The following is a 19,235-nucleotide window of genomic DNA, read 5'->3' as shown; positions in this document are numbered from 1 at the left end:
AGAGTAAAGTTAATTATTAGTTTGAATAACAATGTACATTGAGGCAGCCTCCAAGTTGACAGTGGTATTGGCAGAAATTGGGTCTTTCTCAGCTCAAGTTTCCTGGGCGAAGGGCTTGAAATGCTTATGGTAATTATTATTATTTCATACCTCAGCCAGACATTGTGGCAAGCGCTTTGCAAACATTTTTCTGGTGTAATTGTTACAACCCACCTTCACAGGGAGCAGTACCCCTGTATCAGGCCCAGGAGGAAACTGAGGAGGGGAGAGGAAAAGTTCCTCCTCCAGAGTCCCTACCTGGTTAGGGGCAGATCCAGCCCAAGGGCTCAACCATGGTGTCATACTGCTTCTTTTTGAAAAGTATCATCATCCCCCAAAATAGGTGTATTGGTAATAAAAAGGCAAACACTTTTTTTGGTCAGTTAATACTAAACCACCACTATTTTTGTTCCATGTGGAAAGTGCCTTGCATTTTGTAATCTAAGGCCTTGGACTTGCTACAGAAGGAAAGCGGCTTCCAGAATCTCAGGCAGCTTCATGCACTCCCCAGGGTGGCGACCACCCTTTTTTATTGAAATATTCAGCTGCATAGAGTTTATTATTACATCTCTTATAAGCTTACCAGTCAGGAACATTGATTCTCAAATTGCCAAGGAATAAACTATCAACCCACCCAGGAGTTTTCTCACCCACCGAGATCCTTTTGAGACTTTGTGTCATAAAAATTCAAAAGCAGAGTTAGGAGGGAACTCTCCGAGAAGCTGTTCATTCCTTGTGTGTGCTGGACAGTCACAGACTTTTCTCTCGTGTCCTTAGTCCCTTTTCTCCCCAGTGAGGCAAGGAAACCTGATTGAAGCTGGGCTCCCTTGGGTCTAAGTGGGTCACCAGCTGTAGAGAAGAGATGAGCTTAGGGGAGAAGCCGGGGAAACGACACCCTGGCTCCAGTGGACCCTTAACTAGAGACTGGCTCCCAGACTCCAGCCACCTCCCTCCAGATGACCATCTCTTCTGATTTCCTTTCGACAGGCATTTTGAAGGGGCAAGCGAACCAGGTAGAGAAAATAAGAGGGACATTTGGAAGGGGTGAAAGCAGCACTAACTGCCCCCATCGGAATAGAAGCCTTTTCCATCCCCCTCGCCTCCCTCCTGACGCCCGTCACTGTTGCACCTGGCCCCCTTCTCCCACTCCCCACCCGAAGAAATTCAGTCAATAGTTCTGCTTCTCCAGTTGTTTCAGCTATAGGTTATAAATGCTGCTTTTCACAAATACTTCCCACTTACTATTGTGCTTTTACGTCTTTATTAGATTGCTTATAAAATGTGGCATTTAATAAACTTAATTGAATCTCCAGGCCCTTTCCCAAAGCACTATAAATATTAAAAACTGCCAAATAGGGCTTTTTTTTCCTATTGTGGAGTTTTTATAAATGGTTAGATAAACATGAATAAAATAACAGGGCACAAAGGATTTTGTAAGGAAGTAAAAAGTCAACACCTTTTGTACATTTCGGAAGAACTAAAAGGCAGTGCTTTGCCTTACTTTGATATGTCTTGCGTTTATGAAAAATTCAGTGTAGGGAAGTTTATTTCCCATGACCAACTATTTCTGGGGGGAAAGATACACGTACATACACATGTGTTTGTGTGCCTCAGTATATAAGCTTGCAGTGGTAGGGTTCTGTAAGAAATACAAATTTTAATTGACAGCAAAGGAGCAAATGCAGTTCAGAATTTGACTACATGACTTGCTGCTGACTTCTAATTCGCGTTGGCGATGTGCTTCGTCAAACAGGTCAGGCAGCCTCTTATAGAACTAAAACAAAACTGGGAGAGGCGTCCAGTACATCCTTGCTGATGGGTTGATAGTCATGTGTAGAAATGGCCTGCCAGAAAATGTCTAATAACTGGGGAAACAGCCCTGACTTGTAGTGTTTGCAGCTTTCCATGTCGTCAATACTCCTACCGTGGCCAATTTCAAATTGCCAATGTGACATCACCGAACTTGAAGTTGGGAAGAGATGAAAGCAATCAGCTCATGAGGGCTGGCTCCAGCACGGATTGGATCACTCTTAGTCTTCTTAATCAAGATTATGAATTCCTTTCAAAATCATGAGTAGCAAGGAAGTATACCTGACGAAACATAGGTTTAAATAAATTGCAAACACATTATTGCTGGTTTCCAGCTATATTAAAATGCGTAGTTAGCTCAGAGAGTGTTCCAGGCTCCCAATGAACCCATTGTTGGCTTAGATCCCCTTGGGTGGCTATTGGCTCATACAGCTACACTGACCACAGTGTATGAATCACAAGTTAGGATTTGAGTTTGTAGGAAGTAAGAATATAATTATACAAACAGAGAAACAGAACTTAAATTTGTGACTGCCTTTTAAAACGGTTGTAACAGCCATCACTGGCAACTTTATGATGACAGGCGCAGTTGTTGATCATAACAGAGATCTTTGCTTTTAGAAGCAGGTTTTGAAAAGTCTCTGAGAATCACTGTAAGTTCTGCAGAGAGAAGGCCTTGATAACTCACAGTGACTTGTGTATTCTGAACCAAAAATTAGATCTTGGAAATAATCAACTGTAAAAGAACAGATTATTTGGAATGAAATTAAAAGCACTATGTTAGGAAAGCAAAGATGTGTGACAACCACATCAACATTAGGATTTGGATTGAGAATAAACAAGGCCTGCTAACTAGGACAGTTTAGGGGTTTTTTTTCCAAAAACTCTATTTCTAAAAAAAAGAAACAAAAATTGTATTTCTTAGAGTCATTTCTGGAGACATGGGAGGTAGGAGGAGAACTTAGTAGGTAGCGGAGCTGTTTTTGTATTTGGAGGGTCCTGGGTGAAAGTTTATTTGCAGCCCATTTCCCAGTATTAAAAACATTTAAGCAGTAATTAGGTAAGCGAGACCACTTTCTATATTGGTTAAGAAACCCAGTCTGAGATAGAATAGATTCTTATTTATTCAAAAATCAAGAGGAAGACCTACTATTCTTTTTCTCCAAGATGAATACCTTGTACCCCCCAATTTCAAATACAGTTTAAAAATAAATAAATTAAAAAGCCCTTTCCAAACATGTCAACTAACATCAGAACCATTTCAGGTAGTCAAGTGTGTGATGCATCATATGAAAGTGTATCTCACTTGATTTGTTTCACTTTATTTTAACATCATCCCTAAAGTCCTTTTTTCAAGCATAACTCAGATAACAAGCCCCCAGAAGGCAATAGAACCACCTTATCTCCACTGGTGTCTAGTTGGCACCAGTCTGCCCTGACCTTAGACACAAGCCATTGTTAAGGGTATAACGCATTTACATATTTTGCAATAAAACATCAGTTATTTGCATTACTGTGTCAAGTTTTATTTGATTCTTTCACCTAAAAATGACTCATTTTCCTTTCTTGTATTTTAAAAACCAACTACTCTAAGCTTGTTTGAGAATAATCAAAAATTGCCCATTTAGCTAGAAGTCATTTTCTTTTCAAAAGGCAAATGTTATTTAATCTTTCAGCTGTTCATTGTGCCATCATAAATACTTTCTTTTCAGCACAGTTGTGGGGACTGAAATGAGCCCACTAATTGCCTCCCATTTCGACTGACATGTGGTGGTTTAGTGGAAAGAGAACACAGCAGGGAGAAGGAAATAGGAGGCTGAGAAAATGAGAGCTAATTATTTTCACTGCCTCATGTCAGGCTCTGTGTCAGCCTTGTTTTTACAAACTGGAAGGTTTAGCACTAAATAAAACAAACTGGCGTCATGTTTTTATATACTGGCAGTGTCATGGAAGCAGCTGCACATCTCAAAGACAATATAATGCCTGCGTTCACATGGACACCATCTGACAGACACTGTGAGCCACGGCTAATGAGGACATCACAGTGGTGCCAAGTGAAAGGTGCTGAATTATGTATGATTCTTCATCAGTACAGCAATAGTCCTGTACATCATTATGAGACATTGTTTTGCTGGAGAGATTAAAACATTCTTAGTTCCAGACCCTGCAACCTATATGCGCTGAAAGAGGTTATTAATGGAATTTTTAGGGAGAGTTTCTTGTGGATTTCTTTGCGGTTGAAAAACAAATCTCGTGGGACAAAGCCGTGATGGGTCACGACACTGTATAGATAAAGAAGAGAAACAAATTAACCATACTTGCATTATCTTCCTTTTAAAGGCAGCATAATAAAATAGAGTGTACCAGGGTTATACATAATGATAAATAACCCAGGTGCTATCTGGGGATGTTCCACTCTCCTGCCTTTAAAACAGCAGGTTTCAGCAGCTGAGCGAGATAATAGCAATGCATGTAAAGGAGCCTTCGGAGGCCTAAATCATCAACATCTTACTACTTTTAATACCAGCATGACCAACATTTCTATCGTATTTTTATTTCATCTTGTATGACTTCTTACATTTCAAAATAGTCAGTTGCCTGCTATGAGACTGTTTCCCTTTTTTCCCGCCCTCTTGAATCTTAAAAAGTTTATTCTGACCTCTGTATTTTAGATTTTAAAATGTTTCCCCAGTACAGGCCATTTTTTTTTTTTTAAGGTGGAAGGGCCTCTTTGCTAGAATCCTGGGCATTCTCTGGTGATTTTACTTTTTCTCTGGTCATGGGGAACAGGTGGGGTGGTGATGGGGATTTTAAAAACCAGTGTCCCCTCCATTAGACTGGGCATGCCCAGTGCAACTAAGTTAACTTGCTGCAAATCTCTACACTTTCTGAGTCTCAGTCTACTCATCTGTAACGTGGGGGCAGTGCTATCTAGAACAGGGTAAGCCTGTGGGGATTAAATAAGAATCTCGAAAACATTATGCCTAGTGAAAGGAGCCAGACATACACACATGCATACTACAAAATCCCAATTTTGTGAAGTTCTAGAGCAGGCAAAATTAATCTAGGGTGGTAGAAATTGGACCAGTGGATGCCCCTGGTTGTGGAGGAGTTATCAACTGGAAAAGGGCATGAGGGAATTTTCTAGGCTAGTGGAATATCTTACCTGTTTGGGTAGTTACACTGGTGTACACATTTGTTAAAATTAATTGAGCTGTACACTTAAAAATCTGTACACTGGACTTCCCTGGTGGTCCAGTGGTTAAGACTCCGCACTTCCACTGCTGGGGGCACGGGTTTGACCCCTGGTTGGGGAAGTTCTGCATGCCCGAGTGGTGTGGCCACAAAAAAAAAAAAAAAAACAAACAAACCCTGTACATTGTATTGTGTGCAAATTATACCTCAATAAAAAATACATTAAAAAAATGTTAATGTCTGTAACCTTCAGGTAATGGTCATCTATAGGAGCCTGAAAGCCCAATGTGGAGGTTTGTTTCCTTCTCAAATGTCCTAAATAATCTTGGCCCTAGATTTTTAAAGGTTTACCTATAATGTTCATGTTTGCAATAAAATTTTGGTAGGAAATAAAAAAAATAGAAAGAGAGGTTGTTGTTTCTGAATTGCCCAGAACTTAAAATAATATTTAAGTATAATTTTTATGCTAACTTCAATCACTTTTTCTCTTTAGAAAATTTTCCTCTATCTTGCTTAGTTCTTTTTTTATTTCTTTTCTACCTTTTATTTTTTTTCTTCTTTTTTTTTTCTTTTCATGGAAGGGAGAAGGGATGTGTATGTTTGGCATCACATGTATTAGCCTGGAACTCCAAAGAATTTTAAACAGCTTGCAGAGAATGTAATAGTGATTTCTCACAAAGAGATATTTAATTTAGCATTAACTGAGTGTTGTTTAGGATGTTAACTTCACAGTGTAAGAGTTTCTGTTTTACTTGGCCGGTAATCTTAATTCAGAAAATTTTTTCACATGATTGGCAATGCTGAAGCAGTTCAAACGGAATGCTTTCTCATCCTCCATTAACCACACACTTGCTCCTAAAATTATCCAGGTATTTCAGCAGCTGAAATGGTACATATCCTGGGCACTCAACAGAATTGTCATTTTTTTTTTCATCAGTTTCCAATGCAAAAATTCCCCTCTCCCCCACAGAATCCCATCTGTTTCTTATAGATTTGCACTGAGGGGCAGATTATCTAACTAGTAGAAAGGTTTGGATAGCTGTTTTTTGCTATTCAGCCTCAGCGAAGAACTTCCCCAAAGGCTCCTGTGTCACTGCCTTTTCCCTATAGATTAGTAATTAGCACTCCCTAGAGATGTGCAAGGTACAAATCTGAAAAGTGGGCATGTCCTCTTGGGTGGGAATCTAGTTATGAAATAAAAAATCCATGGTAGTCAGGACCTGCCCCATGATTTTGCTTGTGCAAACAGATGGGAGAAGGTTGTTTCTGCTTTGGAGAGTGGCCGTCCTGCCTAGCCACAGAGCCTAAGCCAGGACTGGAGGGAAGTGTCCGTGATTCCAGATCCTGGTCCAATCAGTCAAGAAAAGGAGCTTACAAACAGTGGAATGACACCATATACACTTTTAACAATGATCTTTTTCAACAAAGGAGGGGGAAATTGACTATGTTGGACTTACTGGAGAGACTCAGTATTTCAGTCTCTGCCGTGGAGTCCTATAAAGGAACTCACCAAGATAATTTGGACTACGCGTTGACTTTGGAAGGTGGAAAGTAGTATAATTCTTACTCTTGTTAACCCATAACAAGGAAAGTTCAGGATTCAGAAAAGACAGAGGGGAAACCTGCTCTTCATAGCACAGTGGGCCCCCTTGGTTTAGTTCTGAACTCCACCACTTGCTCTCTGTGTGATCTTGGTCAAATTACCTCATCCCTCTGTGCTTTAGTTTCCTCATCCAAGATAAGGCTCTCTGGCTGTCAGTCACATTTCACAGCCATTGTCCCTCCGGACATCTGCTGGTTTCTGTTGGTAGGGCTGCATCAGGATCTGTTGAAACAGGAAAGGGCAGTATTGGTGTTATCTAATCCATGTATGCAAGAAGATGTAAGTTTCTTCCTTCTACGTATTTCATAAAGGCAGTCTTTGCTGTGTTGCCACTTGGCTGCACCTTCTTTTTTCCAACACTGATCAGTCCCCGGCACCAGTGTCAGTCAGTGCCCTCTGGATCCCCAAACTCCTGCCCAAGGAAGATGCTTTGACCCAGCCTATCCACTCTGGCCAGGTCCCTATTCTAGACACTCTTTTTTTTTTTTTTTTTTAATTAATTAATTAATTTATTTATGGCTCTGTTGGGTCTTCGTTTCTGTGCGAGGGTTTTCTCTAGTTGCGGCAAGTGGGGGCCACTCTTCATCGCGGTGCGGGGGCCTCTCGCTGTCGTGGCCTCTCTTGTTGCGGAGCACAGGCTCCAGACGCGCAGGCTCAGTAACTGTGGCTCACGGGCCCAGCTGCTCCGCGGCATGTGGGATCTTCCCAGACCAGGGCTCGAACCCGTGTCCCCTGCATTGGCAGGCAGATTCTCAACCACTGTGCCACCAGGGAAGCCCTCTAGACACTCTTTGAACCTTCCTGCCTCACCTACCTTCTGGCCCATTCCCTTAGATGGCTGCTAGAGGATGGGCTGGCTAATGTAATAACAGATTGGAGCTCTGTTGGTGACCAGTATTGGTAAGAATAGTAATCACTTCTTTGGGGGCTCCTAATTTGGCTCTGGCACAGTGCTGGGTACTTTATTTACATTATCTCATTTAGTCCAAATACAACCACCCACTCGTCATTAAAGAACACTGAGATTCAGACAGGTTATATAACTTGGCTGAGGCTGTGGGGAAAGCGGCAAAACTGGGATTCCAGCTCAGGTGTTTGGACTTTAAACTTGTGATCTTGGACTTCCCTGGTGGCGCAGTGGTTAAGAATCCGCCTGCCAATGCAGGGGACACGGGTTAGAGCCCTGGTCCGGGAAGATCCCACATGCCGCGGAGCAACTAAGCCCGTGCGCCACAACTACTGAGCCTGCACTCTAGAGCCCGTGAGCCACAACTACTGAGCCCGTGTGCCACAACTACTGAAGTCCGTGCGCCTAGAGCCCGTGCTCCGCAACAAGAGAAGCCACCGCAATGAGAAGCCCGCGCACCACAACAAAGAGTAGCCCCCACTCGCAGCAACTAGAGAAAGCCCGCATGCAGCAACAAAGACCCAACGCAGCCAAAAATAAATAAATAAATAATAAATTAATTAAAAAAAAAAAAACTTGTGATCCTTCGCCTCACCCCTGTCTTGCTCCCCCAGTAATGGCTCAATGATGATCCTTTCCTATATTGTTTCCATTTTAATAGGAATCCTCAGCACCTTAAACCAAATGAGTGAATAACAGAACCACTACAGACTGCCAGGGGTGAAATGGTTTTGGAAAAGGAATCCTTCAAGGCCCCCATGGGCTCTCTCAGAATACAGAGCTGTCTGCTTTTGATTTCTGCCTGTCAAGATCAAGAGTTGTTCGCAGACGTTCAAAGTAACTCTTGAATGTTTCCCATTCAAAAATCAATACCCACATTTCTGTCATTCACATCAAGCCAAAATCAATAGTTCACCCTGGTAAAAGTGAATGGTTTTTAAATCAGAGTCTATTCCCACTATCTGGTCCGTATCACTACCAAGAAACTGAAAAGCTAGCAATTGTGCTTGTAAATTCTATATTAGGCTCATAAATATGCAGAATTGTTATTTTTAGTGATATTATTGATGATTTAATTCATCTTATTCATATGAAAACCTTTCCAATGATCAGTTGGTTAAGAACTCGGTACACGGCGGCATCCCGTCTGCAGTCGGGTCCTGTGGAATTCAATAAATTGTTTAAATCCTGGGAGTTGTGGAGAATGCTTTTGGACACCTTTGGCTCACCGAGTAACAAAAATGCCAGGAGTACCTTAGGGTAATTTAAAATTGAGCAGAATTTAAAGAATTCCATTACTTTATTTGTAGATTACTTTTCTTAACTAGACAACAATAAAATCATACATGCCCTGAAAATACCCAGGAGTTACATCAGGGCCTTGACACATTAAATTAATAATTTGGGTGAACGCTGCATATTTCCTTTCCTTCTCTCCCAGCTGTGTAACAGTCAATGCCTACTTTTTAATGAATGGATAATGCCCCTCTTGTCTTATCACTTCTCTGATTATAGTTTTATGGCTTCTGTAGAAGATAGCTTCTTTTATGGTTCAGGTAAAAGGCTTTCTTTCAGCTAAGAGGAAAAGAATTGAAAAAATAAAAGGTCTGTAACCCTATATCTAGATCCTGTTTCTCCACATTGGACTTTGAGGAAACAAAGAAGTTGGGGCTTAAGGGAGGACCTGTGACCACTTGCTTTTTTGGTTGTATTAGCAAAGTCTTCTCTGGTCCTGCTCCTTTAATAGCTGGTCCCATTCTGGAGCTCTGTCAACCATTCAATGGGTCTGTCCTGCCACCCTCCCAGTTGCCCTTCCCTGTTAGTATCTCCTCCAACTTTGGAGCCAAGCAGCCTTGGGCCTTTTTTTTTTTAATTTTATTTTTGGCTGTGTTGGGTCTTCTCTCTAATTGTGGCGCACGGGCTTAGTTGCCCCGTGGCATGTGGGATCTTAGTTCCCCAACCAGGGATTGAACCCACGTCCGCTGCATTGGAAGGCAGATTCTTAACCACTGGACCACCAGGGAAGTCCCCAGCCTTGTGCTTTTCTAATCCCACCTCCACCACTTCTTGGCTAGGAAAACCTAGAAAAATTCCTTAATCTGTCTAAGCCTCATTTTTCTCACTTGCCTGATGGGAAAATAAAGCTAACTTGCAGGGTCATTATGGATATCAAATAAAAGAGCACAGTGTAAGTACCCAGCAAGATGCCGAAAGCGTAGTAAGCACTCCACAGCCTGGGTTCCCTCCAATCAGACCCTTCTCCACGCAGAGCTCCCCTGAGCCTGTCCTCGGCAGGGTCTGATTGGGGCCTGAGGTCACGGAGGTGAAGCAGAGGGGATTGGGCATTTGCACCACAGTTCAAGGTCTTTTAACTGTGCTTTTGACTAACTTCATTCCAAAACTTGACAGGCACAAGAAACAGAACTAAGTAAACTTGTCTTTTCTAAGGCTTTTTATTCCAGCTACTGCCTTGAGGAGGCTCTTGCTATTTCAGAGAAGAGCAGTCATGACTCCAAAGACTAATTATCCTGCCCAGTTATCTCAGGGCTCACGTTGCCAGGGTAGCAGTGGCTCCAAAACAAAGAAATACTGAGAGATTTGTCAATTCTGAGCGACTAATTTGACTTGTGTTAGCCAAGAGCTAGTTTTTCACGTTATTGAATAGACCTTTTCCTTCACTAATTGGCTCTCCATCTTGTGAATGTGGCTGGGCAAAGAGGGCCCTCCCTTCAGGCCTGGGCCCTTCTTGGTGCTGCAATTCGTCCAGAAGCTTTCCTAAAACATGGGGCCCCCCCAGCTTCCTACTGAAGCCAACAGGTTTTCAGCAGCCCCTTTGTTAATGTTCTTCCACAATAATTGTGTCCGAGCTTGCTCAGGGAACATTCCAGGTCTGCTTGTGTGAGAGCATGTTCTGGTTTCAGCATGTAAGGAGCTCAGTGCATTATCCTTAATCTCTCAGAATCCTTCATTCTTCAAATAATATAAGAAAGAAGATGAATTTATGATCCAGGGGTCAAATTTGGTGCACAGACATGGGTTTCTTTTTCCTTTTAATTGCATACACAGTGTTTGTACCCCAACATTTTTATTATTAAATTTTTCATATAAATTTTTCAGCAAAGTTGAAAAAATTTTATAGGAATTCTTGTATACGCAGCTCCTAGATTCAAGCATCAGGATCTACTTGCTTTATTACATATCTGTCCATCCCTCTATCTTCTTAACCATCTATCAATCTTTATTTCTGGATGCATTTCAAAGTAATTTGCAGATACGAGCACACTTCCTCCTAAATACTTCAGTATACTAGAGTTCAGTAAGAAATGCACATATCTGAAGTATACATTTGCTGAGTTTTAACAAATGCATACACCTATATAACCCAAACCGCTATCTATAGAGCATTACCATCCCCAGAAAGTCCCCTCATGCCCCTTCCCAGTCAGTCCCCATCTGCAGAAGCAACCACTTTTCTGAATATTTTCCACTGTAGATTGGTTTTGTCTGTTCTAGAAACTCATGTAAATGGAAGCCTTAGTTTGTTCGTTTTATACAAAATTTCACTCGCTGTAATGCTTTTGTGATTTATCCATGTTATTGCATGCATCAATAATTAGTTCCTTTGTATTTCTGAGTATATTCCATTCTATGAAAGTGTTGGTCAACACTTGGCCTGTTTCCAGTTTTTTAGCTATTATGATAAAGCTGCTCAGAACAATACTGTACAAGTCTTTTTTCATTTTACTTGGGTAAATAGTTAGGAGTAGAATTTCTGTGTCATAGAGTACGTATATGTTTAGTTTTATAATAAATTGCCAAAACTTTTCCCAAAGTGATTTTACCATTTACACTCCAACCAACAACCCAGTAGCTCCAAATCACAGCCAACATTTGATGTTATCAGTCTTAGCCACCTGGTAGGTATATAGTGGTATCTCATTGTGGTTTTAATTTGCATTCCCCTGGTGACTAACGGTGTAGAGCACTCTTTCATTACATCGTGGTTTTACTGAAAATTTAATTAACATACCATCATTTAAAAAATCAAGAGGTTTCATACAAGAATCAGATATCCAACTTTTCATAAATCATTAAAGGACCTAGCAAGACTAGACTCATATTCCCACATGGGAACAATCAACAGAAGCTGAGTGGTGGCTGTCCCTTTAGGGCAGTTGCCCTTTAGATCCCAAGGGTCCCTTAACCCTTCCCATGACACCCCCTCCCCCCAATGCTTGGGCCAGTTATGCATTGCCATACATCCTCACATTTCCTGTTAAGAAGAAAGGGAGCTATTTCTTGAACCCATGTCATTACCAACACTGGAAAAGTGAAAGGTAGATCAAGAGGGACTTATATTTCAAAAAAAGTGGGAAGACCACATTTCTTTGGGTCAATGCAAAAATATCCCTACAATGTTTAATATGTAAATTAAGTGGGTCTATTTTGAAAGATTACAATTTAAGGCTCTGTAATGAAACTGCCTGGCTTTATTCATTTTTATCTGCCTTGTTCCTTTAGGATGTGGAGTTTGCAACGCCTATAATAGAACATTTAGATTGATAAATGGTGTCTCAAGACCGCCCCACCTGGGGATTATTTAGATATAGAAAGAGATCTAATTTCATGTCCTTTTATTGATAAAGAAAAAAAAAAAAACACTCCAGTAATCATTTAGAATACGTCATGTGTTATAAAACATTGAGACTAAAAAAAAAAAAAATTGTTTTACTTTCTCAAATTCTATAATTTTTCTTTTAATTCCAGGATTGTAAGTGGAAAATGTATATGGAAATGGATGGGGATGAAATTGCAATAACCTACATCAAAGATGTGACATTCAACACTAACCTGCCTGATGCAGAGATTTTAAAGATGACAAAGGTAGAGTTCTATTTACTGCTTAAAAGCTTTTTTGAATTCACAGATATCAACAAAGACATTAGAATACCCCAGCAGTGTGCTTTTGTGCTTGTGATGCTCACACCAGCTCAGCCTCAAGCTGGCTGTTGAAAGGCACATTTTATTTAGCAGATTGAGATCATATAGTTTTTTGTTAAAATTCCACTTAACGCTGTGTGAACTAAAAAGTACTACAGAAAAGTGTCGTTTAATTTTTTTTAACTTTCTTCTACATTTCTTTATGTGTATTCTGTCATTTATTAAAGGAAAGAAAATGCTAATGATGTAAATATTCACCTCGAATTTTGGGTCATTTAAACTCTTAAAAACTTGTCAGGAAAAGGCTTTCTTGGTGGTGTTGAATTTCTTGAAGAACTGAGACGAGATTATTCATGAAGCACATGTTGAAGTCTTCATGGCTTCCTTGAGTTCACACCCATGAATTCCCAGAGTGGCCAGAGAGCATCTTACTACTTTGGGGTCAATGGTACAAGCACACCCATTAAAACACTGAAGACAGTCTTAGAGAAATGCTTAGCTTCTCTTCAAAATGGAAAAAATTCAAATCTGTCCAATAATACTGAAAAAATACATATAAGACTTCAATTGTAGAAGGTCAACAACTCAGGTGAATAACCATGATGTCAATAGGACAGTCACGCTAAACGTCACATAAGCCATTAACTCTAGTACACTCTTGACTGTGTATTTGGTTTCAGTGAGGAAAATGGGGCTGGCAGCAAAGAGCCATGGTACAAACACAAGTGGGGAAGTGAAAAGAGTCTTCAAAGCCACAGCATTAGACTTGCGAATGTGTTCGCTCCCCAGGCATGAGATTGCTAACCACCCAGGTCCTTTTAATTTAGAAGTATATGCGTATTCCTTGTTGGATTGCCCTGAGTAACTGGAAGTTATGTTATTTATCACAAAGGTTATGATCTGCTTTCACCTTTCCCTTATTCTGTTGGGACAGACTGTGTTTTGGTATCTTGGAGACTGACACACACTTTCTCTTTCCTCCCCACCTGTGCCATCTCTGGTTGCCACCAGTTGTTAGTGGCTTCAGTGTCACTGAGAAGCAAGTCATTGCCTGATAACGGAAGGAAGTCACTCAGAGCAAAAAGAACGGGGTGGAGTTATAAAACTGAATACAGGTGCTTCTGCTCTAAGGCCATATATGCATTCTAGAGGAACCATATCTTCTGCAAAATCACGCAGCAACATTAACAGGGCTTATGGGAAAAACAGGATTGGGGAGGGCCGTTCAAAATCTGTAGAACTTTTTAACATCAACAGAAATAATAAAAATCCTAATTAAGGAAAAAAAAAAAAAAAGAGAAGATTGATTCTTGTCACAGGAGAGACTAGAAGTTGACTCCATACCCAGACAAACTTTGTCACAAACCTCCCATCTGTTCCTCTAAGGGCCCATTCATCTTTCCTAAAAATCATTTACTCTCCTCCGAGAGGCCTACATCCCCCTCTTCCCCTTCCTCTATAAAGATGGCATTTAATCCTGAATTCTTTGAGTTACGCATTTTTCCCTGGGTATCTCCTGTGTATACATGAGGTATACATGTTAATAAAAATCTCTTTGTTTTTCTCTTGTTAAAAAAGAAAAAGCCCAGTTAAATCTCTGCCACATTTGCTTTGTGCCTATCTCATGGCCAGTCAGTCATTTGCAGCCTTAAACCTGGAATGATGGGTTGGGGGGTGGGAAGAGAGTGGAGCTTCACTTCTAATAAAGACCATTTTCATCAAACTTAAAATAGGATCCAAGGCATAGGCTTCTTTATTACTCATTTATTTTAATACAGAGGAGAAATGTCTTCCCGGTTTCATTTGCACCTGCAGCATTGCCGGGCAGCCTGATATAGCCAGAAAGCAGGGTGGTTATGAAGCCGCAAAACCAGCCACTGCTTGCACCCAAAAAAGTCACTTTAGGGTCTTGTAAGGTCGTTAAGGCTTTCTCCTAATTGTGAGAAAGCTTTCCGCTGAGGCTTCCAGACATTAGCTTGAGTTAATGACCTAATGATTGGATTGAGTGATGTATCAGAAAAGAGAAGATTGTGGGAGACAAGATTAGCTGTTCACAAACATAGGAAAGGATATCTTATGAAACCAAACCCCCAAACATTAGACATTAGCATGTTGTGAGTAATCACATGTGAACCAACATGAGTTTCCTAATAATCTGACATCATGGCTTTCGTGATAACCTGAATCACGCCCTATTTGCCAATTGTGTACGGCCCAGCCGGCCTCCAAGAAACCTGCGCTGTAGCAGGCAGGGCAGGCTGTATGATGGCACTACGCCCATCCTAACTTTTGTTTTTTTCAGCCCCCATTTGTAATGGAGAAGTGGATTATAGGAATAATGGAAAATCAGACTGTAGAATGCACAGTCACATATGAGGTAAGCTTGGCAGGGGGTGGGCGCCTGTTGGCTTCACCATCAGTAGTTTCTCTGTAGGGATTTATTTGCTCCCTCAGAGTGCTTAAAATTTATTGGAAGAGAAACTACTTAACCAACATGAGTATGGGAAGATCAATACAATTATTCTAACAAAGTGTTGGGAAGGATTGAGAATGGCATACACTTGCCTAGAGATTGAGGTAGTAATTCATTCATTCATCAGTTAATGATTGAGCACCTTCTGCATACCACGTATGCATGTGTGAGGTACTGGGGAATATGGAACAGTGACCAAAACAGAGCTCTGCCTTCTTGGGGCTTAGAGTCTAGGGGTGAAGGTAGATCAGCAATTCTTCACAGAGTGCAACTTCTACTACCACCTGGGGGTAAGGGGGGGATCTACTATCAAAACCAGACTCCATGTATTTCATATATGGAAAAATAGAAAAACGTATACTTTAGAAAAATTAAAATTCATATATTTAGCAAATAGCTACCAATCAGTAACGTTCCGTGATTAGGATAGACTAAATCTCTACTCTCTCGAGGCTTATATGTACTCCAGTGGGGGGAGATAGATGATAAATAAGTAATCTCAGAGTGATAAGTGAGAACCAGAAAATAGTGAGACACGGGGCGTTAGATTGGGTGGTGAGGGAAGGCCCCTCCTCTGAGGGGGAGGCAACAAGGAACAGCAGAGGAAGGGCAAGTGCAAGTTCCTGAAGCACAGAGGGCGTGACAAGGCTAGAGAGGTGGGCGGGGCCGAGCATAGAGCCTCCGGAGCCGCAGTGAGGAGTTTGGATTTACGGTAGGCACCGTGGGACGCCAGTGGGTGTTTTAAGTAGTCTGCTGCTTTAAATGATCTAATTATGTTTTAAAAATCAGCAAGGTCTTCATGGTGGTGGGAAAATCTGCTTCACGAGGTAGAGAAACCCTGGGGGAACGGGGTGGAGGGAAACAGTTACAGCAGAGTCTTGGCACCCATGGAGGTATTAGGATGCAGCTACCCTTAATAGGACATGCCCTCATTCATTCAGTCATTTATTCAACCAAGAAACATTTAGTAAGTATTTGCCATGACCTAGGCACTGTGAGAGGAGCTTACACCTGTGTTATCTCATTAACTTTGTGCAAATAATCAAAAATAGGGAGCATTGTCTTCACCTGGCAGCTAGGGAAAACGGGCTCAGAGGGATGAAAGGCGGTCCCGAGGCTTGGGGTAGTCAATGAGAGTGGGTGGAGTCACACCCAGGTCCTCTGACTGTGAATACAGTTTCCCCTCTTCCTGTTCCGTCTGTTCCCTTCCTAGCAGTAAGGTGAGGGAAGTCAGCCTGGAATGGGACTTAGTGAGCTGCTGCATTGGGATGGCCTTCTGAGCTGCCAGGGTGTGGCTTTTTAACGTGAGAAATCCAAACCCTGGACAGTCCGCTTATCCAGGGTGGCCCGATGCTGGAAGCTAATTAGGACAACAGCAATGATTTATCCTCATCAGCCAGGAGGCACTGCCTGTCAGGGATGAGGCACCAGAGAAGAGCATTAATCGTCAAAGCGTTGCCTGCAGGGCACAGAACCTAAATAAAAGGAGTTGACTGGTCTTGAGGAACTTGGAATCTGGACTATTCTAGAGCCTGTTGACCAGCACCCCCCACTACTAAGGAAAAGGCCTCTTTTAGTAACTGGACAGTCATAACAGCCAAGTTTCATCTCTACCTGCCTTAGTTCTGGAGATACACCTCACCAAGTTTTCCCTTCTCTTTCTCTCTCTCCTGCCTCTTCCTCCTCTCCTTCTTCCTCCTCAGGCCCCATGATGATATGCTACTTGTGTCTGTAACAGTCACTTCAGGATTTTTAAAAAAATATGTATTTTCATAACCGTATCAAATCCTTTGATAGAGGCTCTTCAGTCTAGTCTGATTTGTGACACCTGGTGATGAGGGGAGCACAGGACAAAGAAAGTGGTGTGTCTTGATCCGGCGTCCTCTCCTTTTTCTAATCCTTATTCTTAATTCTCTATCCTGCCTCACTTTTGCATTTGTTACCCTGTACCCTCCCATGGGGGTAATTAGTCCCACCAACCTACCCACACTCCCCCAGTTACCCAGGATGATCACAGGCAGTCCTGGGCAAAATAGTGGTCAGATTTTTATTTATTCAACAAAATATCTGTATTCAACTACTATAAACAAAAGACATTGTTTATCATTACTTATTAAACGAAGAGGTAAGTTGAGATTTGCCAACTAACAGATTCTTAGAGAAGACAACCACCTTTTTAACTACTATAGTCCACTAAGGAATATAGTGGTTAAAATTTTTCTTTTAACCAGATTACCATATTCAGGCAAACCGTGCAAATATTTTACCTAATGCATTATGATAGTGTTCTAAGGAGTTACACTGAAGGGATATGATAACCTGGTTTTCCTTCCTTCCTATTTTATAAACATGTGGATATTTGGTTGTGGGTTTCTCTCCCTTTTTTTTTTTTTTTTTTTTTTTTAACAGAGTGATGTTAGAGCTCCAAAAAGCACTAAGCACGTCCATTCAATTCAGTGGAGTAGAACGAAACCTCAGGATGAAGTGAAAGCTGTCCAGCTTGCCATCCAGACGTTACTCCCCAACTCAGAGGGCAACCCTGGCAGCAGGTCTGACTCAAGTAAGTCAGCTGTGCACTAGACATGTTCCAAAGCGGAAATGTCAAATCCTCAGACCAGGGATGAGGGCCAGTCTGTGAATTGATATAGATTTCTAATATAATACTTCCTTCTTCTTTTTTTAGAATATTGGTTTTATACACAAATTATACGGAAAGCAGTATTTATGGGCTTGGAAATAGGGGCATATTATAATAAAGTACAATATTTGGATAACTACCATAAAAAATGAAAATTAGTGACTATTTTATGTTGGTAAATAAAAATATGTATGTATATACATACACATATATATTTAGTTTCCAGAATTGTAGATAAAGATAAGAATCATCTTCCATGTCCAACAAACCTTCCTGTAGAATCACTGCTATCACTGGGGCAACCTCTTGAGTCCTGAACACCATGGATCCGCCAAAGCATAAGATAGGGGTGGGACTTTCCTGGTGGTCCAATGGTTAAGACTCTGAGCTTCCACTGCAGGGGGTGTAGGTTTGATCCCTGGTCGGGGAATTAAGATCACACGTGCTGTGCAGTGCGGCCAAAAAATGAGAAAAAAAAAAAAAAAGAATGATAGGGGAAGGGAGGGAGGGGGGAAAATAAAAGGAAGGAAGGAAGGAAGGGAGGATAGAGAAAGAGAAAACATGAAATACATATGCTGGGTAGCGGTGATAGTAATTACAGATGCTATAAAGAAACCATTTAGAAATAACAGAGGAAGGCAGGCTGACTTGCTGTTGAACTGGTCATTATTTGCTAGCTTCAGGGAAGAAGTTCTGACCTTCACCTTTGCAGGTCCAGAAACTCTAACACAACCCAGAGTCAGGCTAACAAACATTCAGGAGATGGCTACATAAAACCCCATGCAAATCACTTTTCACGTGAGAAACATACCTCCCCAACAAACCAGAAACACATGTTTTCTGATCAGTGCCTCTTCTTCCCAATAAGAAAATATACCTGAGAAGCCATAACAGAAGGTTCTTTGGTGGCATGGAAACAAAGTACCCTGATGGCTAGTGTCCCTGAGTTATGAGAGCCTAGCTTCTGTGTCCTTCACTATAAGGACTTGCTTGCCAAGCAGACTAGGTGTGTTTTTTGTTGTTGTTGTTGTTTTTAAATTAATTTATTTTATTTTATTTATTTTTGGCTGCATAGGGCCTTCGTTGCTGCTCCCCGGCTTTCTCTAGTTGCGGCGAGCAGTGGCTACTCTTCATTGTGGTGCGTGGGCTTCTCATTATGGTGGCTTCTCTTGTTGCGGAGCACGGGCTCTAGGCACGCAGGCTCAGTAGTTGTGGCTTGCGGGCTCTAGAGTGCAGGCTCAGTAGTTGTGGTGCACGGCCTTAGTTGCTCCGCAGCACGTGGGATCTTCCTGGACCAGGGCTCGAACCCGTGTCCCCTGCACTGGCAGGCGGATTCTTAACCACTGCGCCACCAGGGAAGCCCCAGACTAGGTGTTTTTAAACGCCCACCAGCCAGGGGGCCCAGGATCCTGGGCAGTACTCTAAACCCAACAACACGGGTTTTAACTATAATAAAATTTATTGTCTTCCATAACGAGAAGTCCAGAGGTAGGCCGGGCTCCAGGTGCAGTACGATAAGCTGCTCGACCATGTTAAGGATGAGAAATGAACCTTTCCTTCTTTCCACTCTGCCATCCTCAATATGTTGCCTTTGCCCTCAGCCTAGCTCCTCTCGTGTTCACAGTCATCA

At 41.6% G+C, this 19,235-nt stretch overlaps 1 protein-coding gene across 5 annotated transcripts in view; it reads left to right on the top strand.

Annotated features, from left to right (window-relative positions):
* Positions 1-19,235, top strand: part of MAP3K20 (mitogen-activated protein kinase kinase kinase 20) — a 171,269-nt gene that overhangs the window by 146,759 nt on the left and 5,275 nt on the right. For 4 of the 5 annotated variants that reach the window (XM_068544904.1, XM_068544909.1, XM_068544907.1 and 1 more), the window contains 3 exons: positions 12,321-12,437; positions 14,797-14,871; positions 17,377-17,527. In XM_068544904.1, the coding sequence (XP_068401005.1) occupies positions 12,321-12,437; positions 14,797-14,871; positions 17,377-17,527 (343 nt within the window). The remainder of the gene's footprint in view (positions 1-12,320; positions 12,438-14,796; positions 14,872-17,376; positions 17,528-19,235) is intronic. The other variant, XM_068544906.1, reaches the window with a different exon arrangement.

Source organism: Eschrichtius robustus, chromosome 5 (genome assembly GCF_028021215.1).
Source record: "Eschrichtius robustus isolate mEscRob2 chromosome 5, mEscRob2.pri, whole genome shotgun sequence".
Classification (NCBI taxonomy): Eukaryota; Metazoa; Chordata; class Mammalia; order Artiodactyla; family Eschrichtiidae; genus Eschrichtius; species Eschrichtius robustus.
Note: the sequence above shows the minus strand (reverse complement) of the source record. Positions and strands in the feature narration are given on the sequence as shown.